General features: G+C 38.9%; 1 protein-coding gene across 3 annotated transcripts in view; it reads right to left on the reverse strand.

Moving 5' to 3' along the window:
• Positions 1-309: 309 nt before the first annotated feature.
• The window catches only part of Acad11 (acyl-CoA dehydrogenase family member 11), an 82,384-nt gene continuing 66,734 nt past the window's right edge, over positions 310-15,959 (reverse strand). For 2 of the 3 annotated variants that reach the window (XM_021727546.3, XM_005327013.5), the window contains exons 18-20: positions 4,676-4,792; positions 3,702-3,811; positions 310-1,754 (exon numbers count right to left, since the gene is read on the reverse strand). In XM_021727546.3, coding sequence (XP_021583221.1) covers positions 1,640-1,754; positions 3,702-3,811; positions 4,676-4,792 — 342 coding nt within the window. In that variant the 3' untranslated portion in view covers positions 310-1,639. The remainder of the gene's footprint in view (positions 1,755-3,701; positions 3,812-4,675; positions 4,793-15,959) is intronic. The other variant, XM_078043326.1, reaches the window with a different exon arrangement.

Consider the following 15,959-nt stretch of genomic DNA (forward strand, 5'->3'; position numbering starts at 1 on the left):
TCAATATGGAGAAAGAAAATGAGCTATGCAGAGGGTAAGAGGGCAGATATTGCAGAGGACCTCACCACACACAGGGGACCCCAGCCCCGGGCTGGTCAAATTCCTGCACCTCCACACTCACCCAAGGAGAAATTTAAATCATGATGGAAAGCATCTAAGGACATCATTAAATTCATGGGATGTATATGTGTTTTGATAAAACAAACTTAAAAGGTTTTAGGGGAAAAACCTTTTATTTGAAAATTTAAAACTTGATCAGTTACTATTGCAATGATATTCACACAAAAATGTAATGAGAAACAGGTGAAATAATTTTTAATAATATATTTTATTTAACTCAATATTTCCAAGTTATTATTTTGATATGTAATCAATATAAAAAGGTATTGAGATGTTTTTCATGCTAAGTTTTCAAAATCTGATGTACATTTTACACTTACTCTGTTTTCTTATTTGGATGCCAAATTTTGATTCAAAATACTTTCTCTGTATTAAGATTTCATTAAATTTACAGTTGAAAAAGTAGATTCACATAATCAAGTCATTCTAAGCATACTTAAAAGTTTTCCCCTAATAATTAAATTTAATTTTTTTAAAATTAACAATTCAGTTCCTCAGTTTCTTTTTCCTTTGGTACCAGGTATTGAACTCAGGGGCACTGAGCCACATCCCCAGCCCTATTTTGTGTTTTATTTAGAGACAGGGTCTCACTGAGTTGCTTGGGGCCTTACCATGGCTGAAGCTGGCTTTGAACTTACAATCCTCCTGCCTCAGCCTCCTGAGCAGCTGGGACTGTAGGTATGCACCACTGTGCCTGGGGGTTCCTCAGTTTCATTAGCTACATTTAGGGTGCTCAGAAGTCACACATGGCCGACAACTATACTGTGTGTGACAGCTGACGTAACTGCCACAAGGATGTCTGCACAGGCTGCTGCTACGCCTGGGACACTCAGAGCAGACTGTCTTTAACCTCTTAACAAAACAGAAGAACTTTCTTACAGTTCAATCTGTCCACTGTTCTCATTAACATTTTATAAGCAAGTAAAATGGTTCTTAGTTATATTTTCTCAAAATTTGCCGTGGTGTTTTCTTGTAAACTATCAGCTGCGTTCAGATGGAAGACAAGTGCTCCAGGCCGTATTATGAAGAAGTTAGAATTGCATGGATTCTAAACAACCCATATAGCCATGTGCAAACTTTATGGCACGATTTCAAACTAACCCCTCTAAAAATAGTGTTTAAAAGAGGTCCAACTATATGTTTTTAAAAGCAGGATGAAATATTATTGAAGTTATTTACTTATATTAATTCCTAAAATTCAAAACATCAAACCATTTTTATGCCACACAGGAAATGTTTTAGAAATAATTCTCCATTATTTTATGATCTCATTATAAGTTGCACTTAAAAGCAAATACTAAACCACTTAGTTACTAGACCTAAGAACAGCTACAGATTTTCCAACTTATATCTGTGTGACCCTTGAAATTATAAAACCCACTGATCAAAATAGAGGCTAAAATCTTTACCACAAGTGAAAACTAACCCTGTTCTCAATCTGTTACAAAAATGTGAGACTCAAACGTTGGAGCTGATTAAGGAATGTGTCTACCCTGGGGATGGAGTGGTGTTGCCTTCCTCACATCTTGGCTCTCTGCGCTTTGGCTTGGTCCTGTAGCTCCATCTTGGCAATCGCTGAGAGGTGCACTTCATCGGGTCCATCTGCTAGGCGCAGAGTTCGTGTTAATGCATACCTGATAAAAACAAAAGAGCAGGGATTTGTGGGAGGTGTCAAAGAGGAACATGATAATTTAATGAAATAATAATTGTAAACCAAGATTAATTCCAATACAGCAGGAATAAGAAAAGGAATGCAATTAAAATGAAGGGAGTAAGCCAAAGGACTTCCAAGATGCTATTTTAAAGTTCCTAACTTGGGAGGATTCAAGATGGCTAAATAGAGGTGGCAGTACTCACTCACTTCTCTACAGAGAACTCTAGCAACAGGTGAACAAGTGTATTTTGAGGTGAGTGATTTTGAGAGACCACTAGAGATTGGCAAAGAGAAAATGGAATCTTGGGAAATGTAGAGACCTGAGATAAAAGCAAAAAACCCCAGTATCTACCATCCTGACTCTGCAGGGTCAGGGTGAAAGGAAGAATTCCAGCACACTCTATTAATGAGGATGCTGGCAATCCTAGCTACTAGAAAGGCTCATAACCTCACAGGCTTGAAGCCCACTTGGATAGGTAAGCTGAAATCTGCATAGTGGCCTTGCTTTGGAAAGGATTTCACATCGTCTCCTAGTGAACTCACATGGTGCTATGGCCAGGAGCCATCTTGAGAAGGGAGCTGTGGTCTGAATTTGGACTGATCTAGGATTCAGAAACCTACACATGCCCACCCTGGGAGCCCACAGACGTTCCACTGCACTGGCTCAGAAGGTAGTTGCTTCATTAACCCCCAGCTTGGTGCAGCAGAGTGACAGTGACAAAGCCTGAGAGCTGCCCTGGACTGGTGTTGCAAAATGGGGAGAGTGAAGGTTGGTGCCCTTGAGAACTACAGGTTGGAGGCACTTGCCCTCTGAGTCCAAGGGTATGGCCAGCTGCTGGGAGACTCATACCATTCCAGGACTTAAGGCAGATGCCCGTGCAGTTTGCTGATGCCCTCTACCTGGGCCAGTTTCACCTGCTACTGATAGAGCAAGGAGGGAAAACTACAGTTCCTGCGACTGCTCTGACCACAGGGATGAGCTGAGGGGCCTTGGGCAAGAGTGGGTCCAGCCATTGCCTCGCCCTCACATGTGCACTGTAGATAAAGGACTTGTGAAAAAGTCATGGATCCAGCAGCCACCATAAACCCAGGTGTGCATGGCAAAAAGGGACCAAGAGGAATTTTACCTGACTTCAGCCACCATTGCACCAAAATGGCAAAGAGGAACACTGTGGTTGGTTCCTGTTGCTACCCTGCCATCTGGCTATGCATTGCTGTCAGAACTGGATGTGAAGACCACAGAGAGGGTGCTGTAGTTCCTGCCACCTCCTTTCCCCATGCAGATTCTGGGCTTGAACCAGTGGGGTTAATCTCATTCTTGGTTTGCCACATGTTACCATAACTTGGAAGAGCTAAGAGGTGTCTTAAGTAAGATACAGGTAGCAAATGGTATTACAGCATATGTTTTGTTCTTTCTTAAGGCTAAAAATCCAGGGAAGGTGAGACCCTACTTCCAGTGCGATAGACCAGGTGCACTGTGGCCATGTGTGGGGACAGATAGTGGATGGAGAATGCTTCTTCTAGCCTCCCTGTAATGAGAATCTGGCTATTTCATGGCCACTGGCATTCTCTGCTGCAAGTGCAGCTGCTGGTTCCCTGTGTGGCTGGTGACTTGTCCCATACTCTTGGCTGTTTGGCTCTCTCTGGTACTCCCCACCTTAGTATTTCTGGGTAGATCTCCATACTATGTGTGTATGCCAAGAGTCCTTAGTGGGTCCTCTTGGTGTGAAATTTAACATGTCAGAATGAGCTGATGATTGTAATTATGAGTCAAATATTTCTTGGTGGTGAGGTCTATATTAAAAGTTACAGTATCACTTCATTAAGCCTTCAATTATGCTTTAAAGTAAGTATCTTTATTTTCTTCCTAAACAATTAGTGTCAAGGTTTTGGTATATTTTTAATTAAATATTCTATATCCACTCACATGTTAGCCAGAGGGAAATCCTGAGAGACGCCTGCACCTCCACACACTTGGATGGCTCGGTCAATGATCCTGCAGACGGCCCGTGGGGCAGCCACTTTGATCATTGCAATCTACAATAGCAAGATATGCAAGAATGCTTTTTTAGACCATACACACAGAGCCAGAATTTGATAAAAATCTGTATTTTCCTCTGTGAATTGAAATAAGGAAAATTTCCCACAGCAAATCACCACTAAAACAAGATCTTTGGTGAAAGCCAACAATGAGATTTGTTATAATGTAGTTAGTGGCCATATTTCAGTCAATGCAGACCTTCTGGAAAGAGCTGTCTCTTTCCAAGTCACGTTTTATTCATTAATTTATAACTTGCCTCATTTCCAAAAGGATTTCAGGCAGCTCATAAATTATACTCATCATGTTTGGGGTCATAAAAGGAGTTCAAGGGTCATCACTCCACTACTCAGTTTTCTTTTAGTGAATTTATGGGCTTTTAGAAATAAATGACATGTCCTTATCCCATATAAACCAGAAGGAAGGCAGTGGCAAGAGGTGCCTTTTGTGAAACATTACTATGTGGCAGAATTGTCCTGTGCATTCTATATGTATCATCTTAGTTATTCTCCTCAAGAACCCTGGGCCAAAGCAGAAAGATCAGTTACTTTGCCCATGGTCACAGGCTAGCAGAAAGTGGCATAGTGAGTACAATTAACTCTAGGTCTATATAAAGCCTAGAATTTTCCCCATTCCTTGTTACTGCATGTCAAGAAAGCTGAAGATATTCTGCATCCCTCAAAATCATCCCTTAAAGCAGCTCTATGAAAACTAGCAAATAATAGATATTTATCATCTTTAAACCATAATTACTGAAGGCTTCCAATATTTTGAGAGCCACTGAAGTGTCTTAAAACCTGAAATGCACAACGGGTGGGAGAAAATGAAAAAGTCTCTGCAGTTAGTGGTCCAGGGAGCCTCACCTCCTTTCTGGCACCAGTGCTGCCCAGAGTATCTAAGCTGTGGGCGGCTTTCAAGGTCAACAAGCGGATCTCCTCGATGGCAATTCGGCTCTCAGCAATCCAGTGAGCCACAACTTCCTGTAGGGGAGCAAAAGGAAGGAGAAGATAAGCTGGTATCTGAAGATCACATGTAACACAGCTTTATAGTTTGAAGAAAACAATTTCTAGGCCAATGATGTTTCTATATATTTCAAAATGAAAGAGTTCATTCGCTTGATATACACCACCTAGCCACTTACCTGTTAAAACCCTAGCCACTTACTAGTTAAAATTGAAAAATTTAAAATAAACTTTATTGGTTACAAAAAATCTTTTATTTTGGATATCTTTATGCTTAAGATGGCTGGACTGGGCAGTTTATTGCCAAATTACTCCTGAATGGCCCTCCTGAATGCAGATTACATGTTCTCATGGAAACCTGACTAGATATTTGGTGGTGGAGTTGGCCATGGTCAAAGTAGATAATTCCCAGCAAGGGGATAATTCAGCAGCACTCTTTTTTTAATTTCATAATTTTATTTATTTATTTATTTATTATTTTTTTGTATTGTGGATTGTACCCAGGAGAACTTAGCCACTGAACCATATCACCAGACCTTTTTTGAATCTAGCAGTTCTGCCTGTCCTCAAAACTCCCAAGCAATCTTCAAAAAAATTTTCTAGAATTTATGTTATTTCAAGATCATAGGATACAAGATAGACATATATAAATCAACTGCATATATATAATATATATGTATGTATATGTGTATATGTGTGTATATTAAAAATATAGAGACCCAAAAATTAAAAATACAACACCATTTGCAATTGCTCAAAAACCAAAATACTTATGTGTAAATAGAGTTAAGTACTGCTCTATATGTAAGTAAAGTTAGGCATAGTTGTGGCATACATTCTAGGAAATGTGTTCTTAGGTGATTTTTTAATTGTGTAAACATAATAGAGTGTACCTACAAAAATGAAAACAGCTATGACATCACTAGGTGATACATCTTATGGGACCACCATATATATGCAATCCATCATTGACTAAAACATTGTTCTGTGATGTATGACTTTGTAAAAGGACGTGCATAGGATCTGTATGCTGAAAGCTACACAGAGATGATAAAAGAGACCAAAGAAAAGCTAAATAAATGGAGAGACACACCATGTTCATGGAATAAAAATACAACATAGTAAAGTATCTGATAAGCCCAGTCTAATTCCCTCTTAAGTCAGGAGCCATCTTGTCAAAAGTTATAAAAGATTCATTTCTGTTTTCTGTAAAATATTAGGATTTCTATTTGGCCTGGCTGTATTTTGATGTTTTAAACTTGTTTGGAATGCCTGCCCATGCCTTGAACTCACCCATGCCTGGCTTTCCCTAACCAGATAACAACCCTCTCTGAAACCTTAGTGGCGCCTCATAAATTCTGGCTTTCCCTGACCAGATAACAACCCTCTCTGAAACCCTAATGGTGCCTCACAAATTCTGATGTTGGGATCTAAATTTACTCCCTAAGTACTGAACCATTTAGACCATTAACCTACTACCTGCCTTTGTATTATGCTTGTCAAAATCCTGTTATCTGAAGTCTTGAGACTTTTTGCAACTTTCTGTGCAATTGTACTCTCTAGTACTCCTAGAGAGCTGGAGTACTGTCTTCTATCCCACGGATTTTGGGAGAGGGACAGTCCCAGCTATTCAGAATTACAAGCTTGCTTTAATTTGATTTAAAATTGGAGTCAGTGGTATTTTCTTTGCATCATGGTTTAACATATCAATTCTTTCTAAACTGAAGTATACATTTAACATAATTCTTATCAAAATCTCAGAAAGACTCTTTGTACAGATATGAACACGATTATTCTAAGAATTACATGGAAAGGGAAATGAATGAGAACAGCTAAAACACTTTTGAAGAGAAGTCAGTCACTAAATGACTTTTGAGAAGAGTCAGTCTAGTTTATTTCAAGAAAAGTTTTATTACTACAGTAAGCAAGATTGTGTGGTGTTTGTTGGCAGAGAGACAAACATAGATAATTAGGATATAAGAAAACCAAAAATAGGCCCACATAAATATGCCTGATGGATTTTTGAAAAAGGTACAAAAGCAATTCAGTAGAGGAAAGACATCCTTTACAACAAATTTTGCTGAAGCAATTGGACATCTATAGGGGAAACAACCAACCAACCACCACAACAAAAAACAAGCCAAACCAAACAAAAATAAAACTTAAGTCTTAAATGTTATTAAAAAAATTAACTCAAGGGGCTAGGGCTTTACTTCAGTGGCAGAATGCTTGCCTAGCATGTGTGAGGCACAGGGTTTGATCCTCAGCACCACATAAAAAAATACAGAAATTTTAAAAAATCAACTCAAAATGTATTGTATATTCAAATTAAAAATTTTAAGGAAAAAAATCATAGGGGAAAATCTTTAGGACATAGAGTGAGACAAAGAGACAAAGAATTCTTAGAGTTGATACCAAAACCATGACCCATAAAAGAAAAAAATGACAAGTTAGGATTCATTAAAATTAAATTTGCTCTGTGAAAGACCTTGTTAAAGATGAAAAGAGGGGGAATATTTGCCAATTACATATCTGACAAAGAAGATTTTCTGGAATATGTATAGGACTCTCAAAATGCAACAGTAAAAAAAATAAACAATTAGAACATGGACATAATACATGAACTTAAGAGGATATAAGATGGCAAATAAGCACAAAAAAGGCTCATTTATGATTAGCTATTTGGGTGATGTAATTAAGGCCACTTGAAATAGCGCCATTAGTCTATCAGAATGACTGAAATTTAGTAAGTTTCACACCATAATATGCTGGTGGGAGTGAGGACAAACTGGGTTATTTATGCACAGTGAGAATGAAAAACAGAAAAGAGTCTGGCAGCTTCTTTAAAAATTAAACATGCTAGGCTGGGGGTGTAGCTCAGCAATAAAGTGCTTACCTAGCATTTGTGAGGCCCTAAGTTTGATCCCTAGTACCTCAAAAAACAATAGAAAATTAAGCATGCAACTGTATATGATCTGTTGTAAGTAGTTAAGCAAACTTGTCATACAACCATGCAAGTAAATGCTACCACAAGAAAAGTGATACATGCAATCTAGATGAACCTCTAAAAGATAGTGCTTGAGTAAAGAAACCAATCACAAAGGTTTACATACTGTATAATTCCATTCCTGAAATCACAGAAATATAAAAATGAACACCTAGTTGGTTGCTAGGAGTTAATTGTAGGCCATGAAAGGGTGGTGTGAAGGACCTGGTAGGGATGGAAATGTTCTATAGCTTAACTCTATCCATAACAACATTGTGGTTCTGATACAAGATGTTACCATTGGGGGATGTATTATTTCTTATATCTGAATGTCTATTTATAATTATCTCACAACAAAAAGTTTTTTAAAAATTGGTAACTGCTTCTCATTTATCTTAGTGAACATCTCTTGAGACTGTCTCCTTTTGTCAAGCCTCACCATAAACCCCAGGAGCAAATGTATATTTAGAATTCAGCACAGAAGCTCAGGCAACATACTGAATGTTTCCTGTTAGCTGAAATCCATTCTTGTTTCCCAATTGTAAACATAGAATTGGTTTTTACATTGGAGAACAATGTTTGTTAAGAAAGTTAGACTGGCAGTGCTTTCACCCAAGCCATATTCACCTGCCAGAGCCATGGTTATGCACCATCATGTTTGCTTTGGGAAATTTCTTTAGCTATAGGATGTTTGGTTAGATTCTCTGGAGCACTTATGTTCAGAATGACAGCCACTAATCAAATGTGGCTACTAAGCATTTAAAATATGCTCAGTCTGAATTGAAATGTAATGAAAGTGTAATAGAGATGCCAAATTGTAAAGAATCAGTATTTTTGAATAATTTAAAATATCTCCTTAATAATATTTTTATATTGATTTCAAGTTGAAATGATCATGTATTAGGTATCCCGGGAAAAATAAAATATTTTTAAAAATTAATTTCATTTATTTGTTTTTACTGTTTAAAGATGTTGCTAAAGTACTAGGAGATTTAAAATTATATTTGTGCTGGTGGCATATGTCTGTAATAACAGCTACTCAGGAGCCTGAGGCAGAAAGACTTATAATTTTGAGGCCAGCCAGGGCATCTCTGTCTCAAAAAATAAAAAAGACTCAAGGAAATACCTTAATGGTAGAGTGCTCTGGGTTTACTCCCCCATACCACAAAAAATAAAATTTGTGGCTCATACTGTATTTCTATTGAATGGCACTATCTTAGAGGTTGAAACATATAGTTCTGAATTCATGATTTTAAACAAGCTGCTGGCAGTCAACAGATTTTTTTTTTATGGTTGCAAAACCAAGTAATTGTAACTTCATGAACAGAATCAAAATGCATTTATATTTTTAGCTTCAGAATAAAAGAATGTGTTCTCAACTGGGTCATTACAGATCCTAGATTTGCTAAAAAGCATTAAATGAATAGAACTGAGTGCTCTAGGAAACTGACAAATTTATTTACTAAGACTGAATTTTGCTTTAGAGACTGGAATTGTTTGAAGAGAGCTGGAAGGAGTCTCCAAATTCAGGGATATGGAATGTTAAACTTTCACAAATTGGGCGGCGGGTGTTGAGTAAGCTGGCCTGAATTTTTGTTTATAACATACATTTCTCTGTTTTTGCCTCAGCTAGATCATCTTATTTGTACCAGATGTGAGAAGTTTCCAATAAAGAAGCATATTTTTAAAAAGCAGAAACTTCTGTCTAGAATAGCCAGGTACAGTGGCATATGCCTGTGATCCTAGCAACACTGGAAGCTGAGGTAGGAGGATCTCAAGTTCAAGATCAGTTTCAGCAATTTAGCAAGACCTTGTCTCAGAATAAAAAATGCAAATGGCTGGGGATGTAGCATAGGGGTAAAGTGCCCAAGGCACGTTTGAACAATGTATCAATTTTACTCTGTCCTCCCTTCACCCTGCTCAATGGGTTGTGTGGCAAAAACTGAAAAGAGAAAAGGGGAAGAGGCCATAGTTGATGCTAGCAGCAACTCTTTCATCCCTAAATAGCAGCAGGAGGGCTGTATCCATGACCCCAAAACCTCCTCCAACAGTGCCCATCAATAGCTGAACACTTCCCCTGCTGTGTACTCTGTACTCTGAGGTTCACCACAAACTATTCTCAGTTATGATATCATAAAGTGAGCTCTATTTTCTTCATGAGAACAGTGTTGCAACTAAGCCATATGTATGCTAAATGAGCATAAAGACTACAAGATATTGATCTCAGTGACCATTGCTATTCTTTTTGTGGCTCTCTCCTTCCTGCCCCTCCCCCTCGCACTACTGATGTTATTAATATTAGCATTAGTAATACTGCCATTATTACTAATATTAAACATGTTATACTTCATGGAAAGCAAACACAGTCTAAGAATCTGGATAAAAAATATACTGCAAAAATTTAAAAAAGGATCACAAGTGTACTTTACAAGGGGATTGATGTCCTAAAATACACTTGTCCAGTAAACACAAATACAGTTCTATGAATACAAATTTTACCTAATATTAGCTTGTTAGTAATAGTACATGTTAAATATTTAATAATACTTTTTCTTGATTTCTTAAAAATTAGAAAGTTTTTTGGGGGGATGTTTTCATTATCCCACTTTCTGTAGAAAGTTTTTCAAGGGAGAGCCGCCGCCAGCGCCTGCAAGGTAGGCAGACCTGCGACCCACCGGAAGAACAGGCCTAGCAGCCCGACGGCAATGGTAGACAGATCACCCCAATTGGAGGAGGGGCAGAGCCGCCCGCCGCCTGTGCCTGCAAGGTAGGCAGACCTGCGACAGACCGGGAGAACAGGCCCAGAGGCCCGCCGGCGTGGTAGACAGATCACCCCAATTGGAGGAAGGGCCCAGCTGCCGCCCGCAAGGTAGGCAGGCTGTGTGTCCTGGAGAAGGGGCCCAGTGGCCCGCCAGCCTAGTTGAAAGATCACCCCAATTGGAGGAGGGGCACAGTCATTGCCTGCGCCTGCAAGGTAGGCAGACCTGCAACCTGGAGAACAGGCCCCGTGGCCCACCAGCGTGGTAGACAGATCACCCCAATTGGAGGAGGAGCACAGCTGCTGCCCGCGCCTGCAAGGTAGGCAGACCTGCGACCTGGAGAACAGGCCCAGTGGTCACCCCCCCTCCCCTCCCCCCAGTGTGGTAGACAGATCACCCCTATTGGATGAGGGGCCCAACCATTGCCTGCAAGGTAGGCAGGCTGTGCGTCCCGGAGAAGGGGCCCAACGGGCCTCCGCGTGGTAGACAGAGCACCACAATCGGAGGAAGGGTCCAGCCGCCGCCTGCGTCTGCACTGTAGGCAGACCTGCGACCTGGAGAACAGGCCCAGCGGCCCGCTGGCGGTAGACAGATCACCCCTATTGGAGGAGGGGCCCAGCGACCGCCTGCAAGGTAGGTAGGCTGCGTGTCCCGGAGAAGGGGCCCAGCGGCCGCCAGTGTGGTAGACAGAGCACCCCAATTGGAGGAGGGGCCCAGCCACCGCCTGCGCCTGCACAGGAGGCAGACCTGTGACCTGGAGAACAGGCCCTGCGACTTGCCTGAGTGGTAGACAGACCTCCCTAGTTGGAGGAGCCCAGCCCCCCGCCAATGAGGTAGACAGACCACTCCAACTGGAGGAGAGGCCCTGCCGCCTGACCATGCGGTCACCTGACTGCGCTCTTGACAAACATAAGGTTTCCCCAACACCCCCACCTCATCAAACACCTTATGAGAAAAACTGATGGAACTCTTCTTGGAAAATCCCACCAACCTTTAAAACCCACCAATCGGTTGACTGGCGTGGCTACCAGTGCAGTTCTGCATGGGATCAGGCACCTGGTTTACATCTCACAGAATAAGAGTAGAGAGGCCACAGGTGGAAGCTCAAGTCCTCTCACACTGACTACCACCACCATCCTGAACCCAGAGAATCAAGCTAGGAATAGACAACACCACCAACTGGAAGAAATTAAAACAGAGTTCTGAGAGACATCTTTTTTTTTTCTTTCTTTTTCTCTCTTCTCTCTCTCTTTTCAGCCGTTCACCCAGTCTCCTCTACCCTTCCCCTTTGGGTCTTTGCAACCTCAACATATGTGAAACCAAAAATTGTACACGAAAAAGGTCTTTAACAACTGAATCACCAGAATAATATACTATAGAGGAATTGCATATGCCCCAAGTCCCTTCCCCCTTTTTATTCCTTTTCTTTTTTCTCGTATTTTCTTTTCCTGCTCTCTTTTTTCTCTCCCTTTCCTTATTATCTGTTTTCCTCCCTCTTACTCCCTCTATCCCACTTTCAACCCCCTAAATTTTACTATTCATAAGTAGGGTAATCATATAAATACAGATAGGAATTTGAATCTATACATTCTTCCACAAATTACCCATCTATTGGTTAGAGCTCTCCAAAGTTACTAAGTTAGATTAACCCCATACCCTCACTCCTTTCCCCATAAACATAACATCCTACACCTGAAATACAGTTTTCTTCAAACTACCAGAAATGGTATGCCTTTCATGAAACTAATGACTATATTTGTAAATGATAATCAAAACCAACATTTTTAGACATAGAGTATAGCTATAAATGTAGTAATAAGGAAAACATGTGCTTAGATGATGTACTATTGATATTGAGAACTGTTAACATTGTCTTTCTCCACAAAAGGGAGACTTTGCAACTATACAAGAGCAATATAAATATATAGGGGGAAAATTCAATAACACAACAGTTTCACCAAGCAGAAAGAAACACGAGCAGTATGAAAAGACAAGGAAAGAAAGGACCACAAGCAATGCAGGTCAACTCAACTTTAGAAGAGGTAATATCTGCAGCAGATGGAATGTCAGATAAAGAGTTCAGGATATACATGCTTCAGATGATCTGTAGTCTCAAGGAAGACATTAGACAGCAAAATCAGACAATGAAAGACCACTTGGACAATGAATTACATAAACAAATCCAAGAAGCAAAAGATCAACTATACAGGGAGATAGAGGTTATAAAATACAAACAGAAAATCTAGAAATGCAGGAAGCAATAAACCAAATTAAAAACTCAAATGAGAATACGACCAGCAGAGTAGAACACTTAGAAGATAGAACATCAGACAATGAAGACAAAGTATTTCAACTTGAAAAGAACATAGACAGCTCAGCGAGACTGTTAAGAAACCATGAGCAGAACATCCAAGAAATGTGGGATAACATAAAGAGACCAAACTTAAGAGTCATTGGGATACAGGAAGGTATAGAGGTCCAAACCAAAGGAATGAGCAATCTATTCAACGAAATAATACGAGAAAACTTCCCAGACTTGAAGAATGAGACAGAATCCCAAATCCTACAGGACGCCAAATGTGCAAAATCATAAGAGATCCACACCTAGACACATTATAATGAAGATGCCCAACATACAGAATAAGGAGAGAATTTTAAAAGCTACAAGAGAAAGGAAGCAGATTACATTTAGGGGTAAACCAATCAGGATAACAGTTGATCTTTCAACACAAACTCTGAAAGCTAGAAGATCCTGGAACAACATATTTGAAACCCTGAAAGAAAATGGGTTCCAACCAAGAATTGTGTATCCAGCGAAATTAAGCTTTAGGATGGAAGATGAAATTAAAACCTTCCACGATAAACAAAAGTTAAAAGAATTTGCAGCTAGAAAACCATCTCTTCAAAACATCCTTGGCAAAACATTACAGGAAGAGGAAATGGAAAATAACAATGAAAACCAACAGTGGGAGGTAGTACAGTAAAGGGAAAAAATAACCAAAGAGGAAAAACAAACCATGTTAAGTAACATAAATAAACAAATATGGCTGGGAGAACAATCCATATTTCAATAATAACCCTAAATGTTAATGGCTTAAATTCACCAATTAAGAGACACAGCTAGTAGAATGGATCCAAAAAAAAAAAAAAAAGATCCAACAATATGCTGCCTATAGGAGACGCATTTGATAGGAAAAGACATACATAGACTGAAGGTGAAAGGTTGGGAAAAATCATATCACTCATATGGACTTCGGAAACAAGCAGGAGTGTCCATACTCACATCAAATAAAATAGATTTCAAGCCAAAGTTAATCAAAAGGGATAAAGAGTGACACTACATACTGCTCAAGGGAACTGTACATCAACAAGACATAACAATCATAAATATATATGGCCCAAACAATGGTGCAGCTATGTTCATCAAACAAACTCTTCTCAAGTTCAAGAGTCTAACAGACCACCATACAATAATTATGGGAGACTTCAACACACCTCTCTCACCACTGGACAGATATTCCAAACAAAAGTTGAATAAAGAAACTATAGAACTCAATAATACAATTAATAACCTAGACTTAATTGACATATATAGAGTATACCACCCAACATCAAGCAGTTACACTTTTTTCTCAGAAGCACATGGATCCTTCTCAAAAATAGATGATATATTATGTCACAGGGCAACTCTTAGACATTATAAAGGAGTAGAGATAATACCATGCATCTTATCTGATCATAATGGAATGAAACTGGAAATCAACAATAACTGAAGGAAGGGAACAATAGGTTACTGAATGATCAATGGGTTTTAGAAGACATCAAGGAGAAAATTAAAAAAATTCTTAGAGATAAATGAAAACACAGACACAACATATCGGAATCTATGGAACACAATGAAAGCAGTTTTAAGAGGAAAATTCATTGCTTGGAGTTCATTCCTTAAAAAAAGAAAAAACCAACAAATAAATGATCTCACACTTCATCACAAAATCCTAGAAAAAAAGAGCAAAACAACAGCAAAAGAAGTAGAAGGCAAGAAATAATTAAAATCAGAGCTGAAATAAATGAAATTGAAACAAAAGAAACAATTGAAAAAATTGACAAAACTAAAAGTTGGTTCTTTGAAAAAATAAATAAGATCAACAGACCCTTAGCCATGCTAACGAAGAGAAGAAGAGAGAGAACTCAAATTACTAGCATACGGGATGAAAAAGGCAATATCACAACAGACACTTCAGAAATACAGAAGATAATTAGAATTTATTTTGAATCCTTATACTCCAATAAAATAGAAGATAATGAAGGCATCGATAAATTTCTTAAGTCATATGATCTGCCCAGGTTGAGTCAGGAGGATATAGACAACCGAAACAGACCAATATCAATTGAGGAAATAGAAGAAGCCATCAAAAGACGACCAACTAAGAAAAGCCCAGGACCAGATGGGTATACAGCAGAGTTTTACAAAACCTTTAAAGAAGAACTAATACCAATACTTTTCAAGTTATTTCAGGAAATAGAAAAAGAGGGGGAACTTCCAAATTCATTCTATGAGGCCAACATCACCCTGATTCCTAAACCAGACAAAGATACTTCAAAGAAAGAAAACTACAGACCAATATCTCTAATGAACCTAGATGCAAAAATCCTCAATAAAATTCTGGTGAATCGGATACAAAAACATATCAAAAAAATTGTGCACCATGATCAAGTAGGATTCATCCCTGGGATGCAAGCCTGGTTCAATATATGGAAATCAATAAATGTTATTCACCACATCAATAGACTTAAAGATAAGAACCATATGACCATCTCGATAGATGCAGAAAAAGCATTCCACAAAGTACAGCATCCCTTTATGTTCAAAACTCTAGAAAAACTAGGGATAACAGGAACATACCTCAATATTATAAAAGCTATCTATGCTAAGCCTCAGGCTAGCATCATTCTGAACGGAGAAAAATTGAAAGCATTCCCTCTAAAATCTGGAACAAGACAGGGATGCCCTCTCTCACCACTTCTGTTCAACATAGTTCTTGAAACACTGGCCAGAGCAATTAGATGAAAGAAATTAAAGGCATAAAAATAGGAAAAGAAGAACTTAAATTATCACTATTTGCAGATAACATGATTCTATACCTAGCACACCCAAAAGGGTCTACAAAGAAACTATTAGAGCTAATAAATGAATTCAGCAAAGTGGCAGGATATAAAATCAACATGCATAAATCAAAGGTATTCGTGTATATCAGCGACAAATCTTCTGAAATGGAAATGAAGACAACCACTCCATTCACAATATCCTCAAAAAAAATAAAATACTTAGGAATCAACCTAACAAAAGAGGTGAAAGACTTATACAATGAAAACTACAGAACCCTAAAGAGAGAAATAGAAGAAGATCTTAGAAGATGGAAAAATATACCCTGTTCATGGA

This window comes from Ictidomys tridecemlineatus, chromosome 3 (genome assembly GCF_052094955.1).
Source record: "Ictidomys tridecemlineatus isolate mIctTri1 chromosome 3, mIctTri1.hap1, whole genome shotgun sequence".
Classification (NCBI taxonomy): Eukaryota; Metazoa; Chordata; class Mammalia; order Rodentia; family Sciuridae; genus Ictidomys; species Ictidomys tridecemlineatus.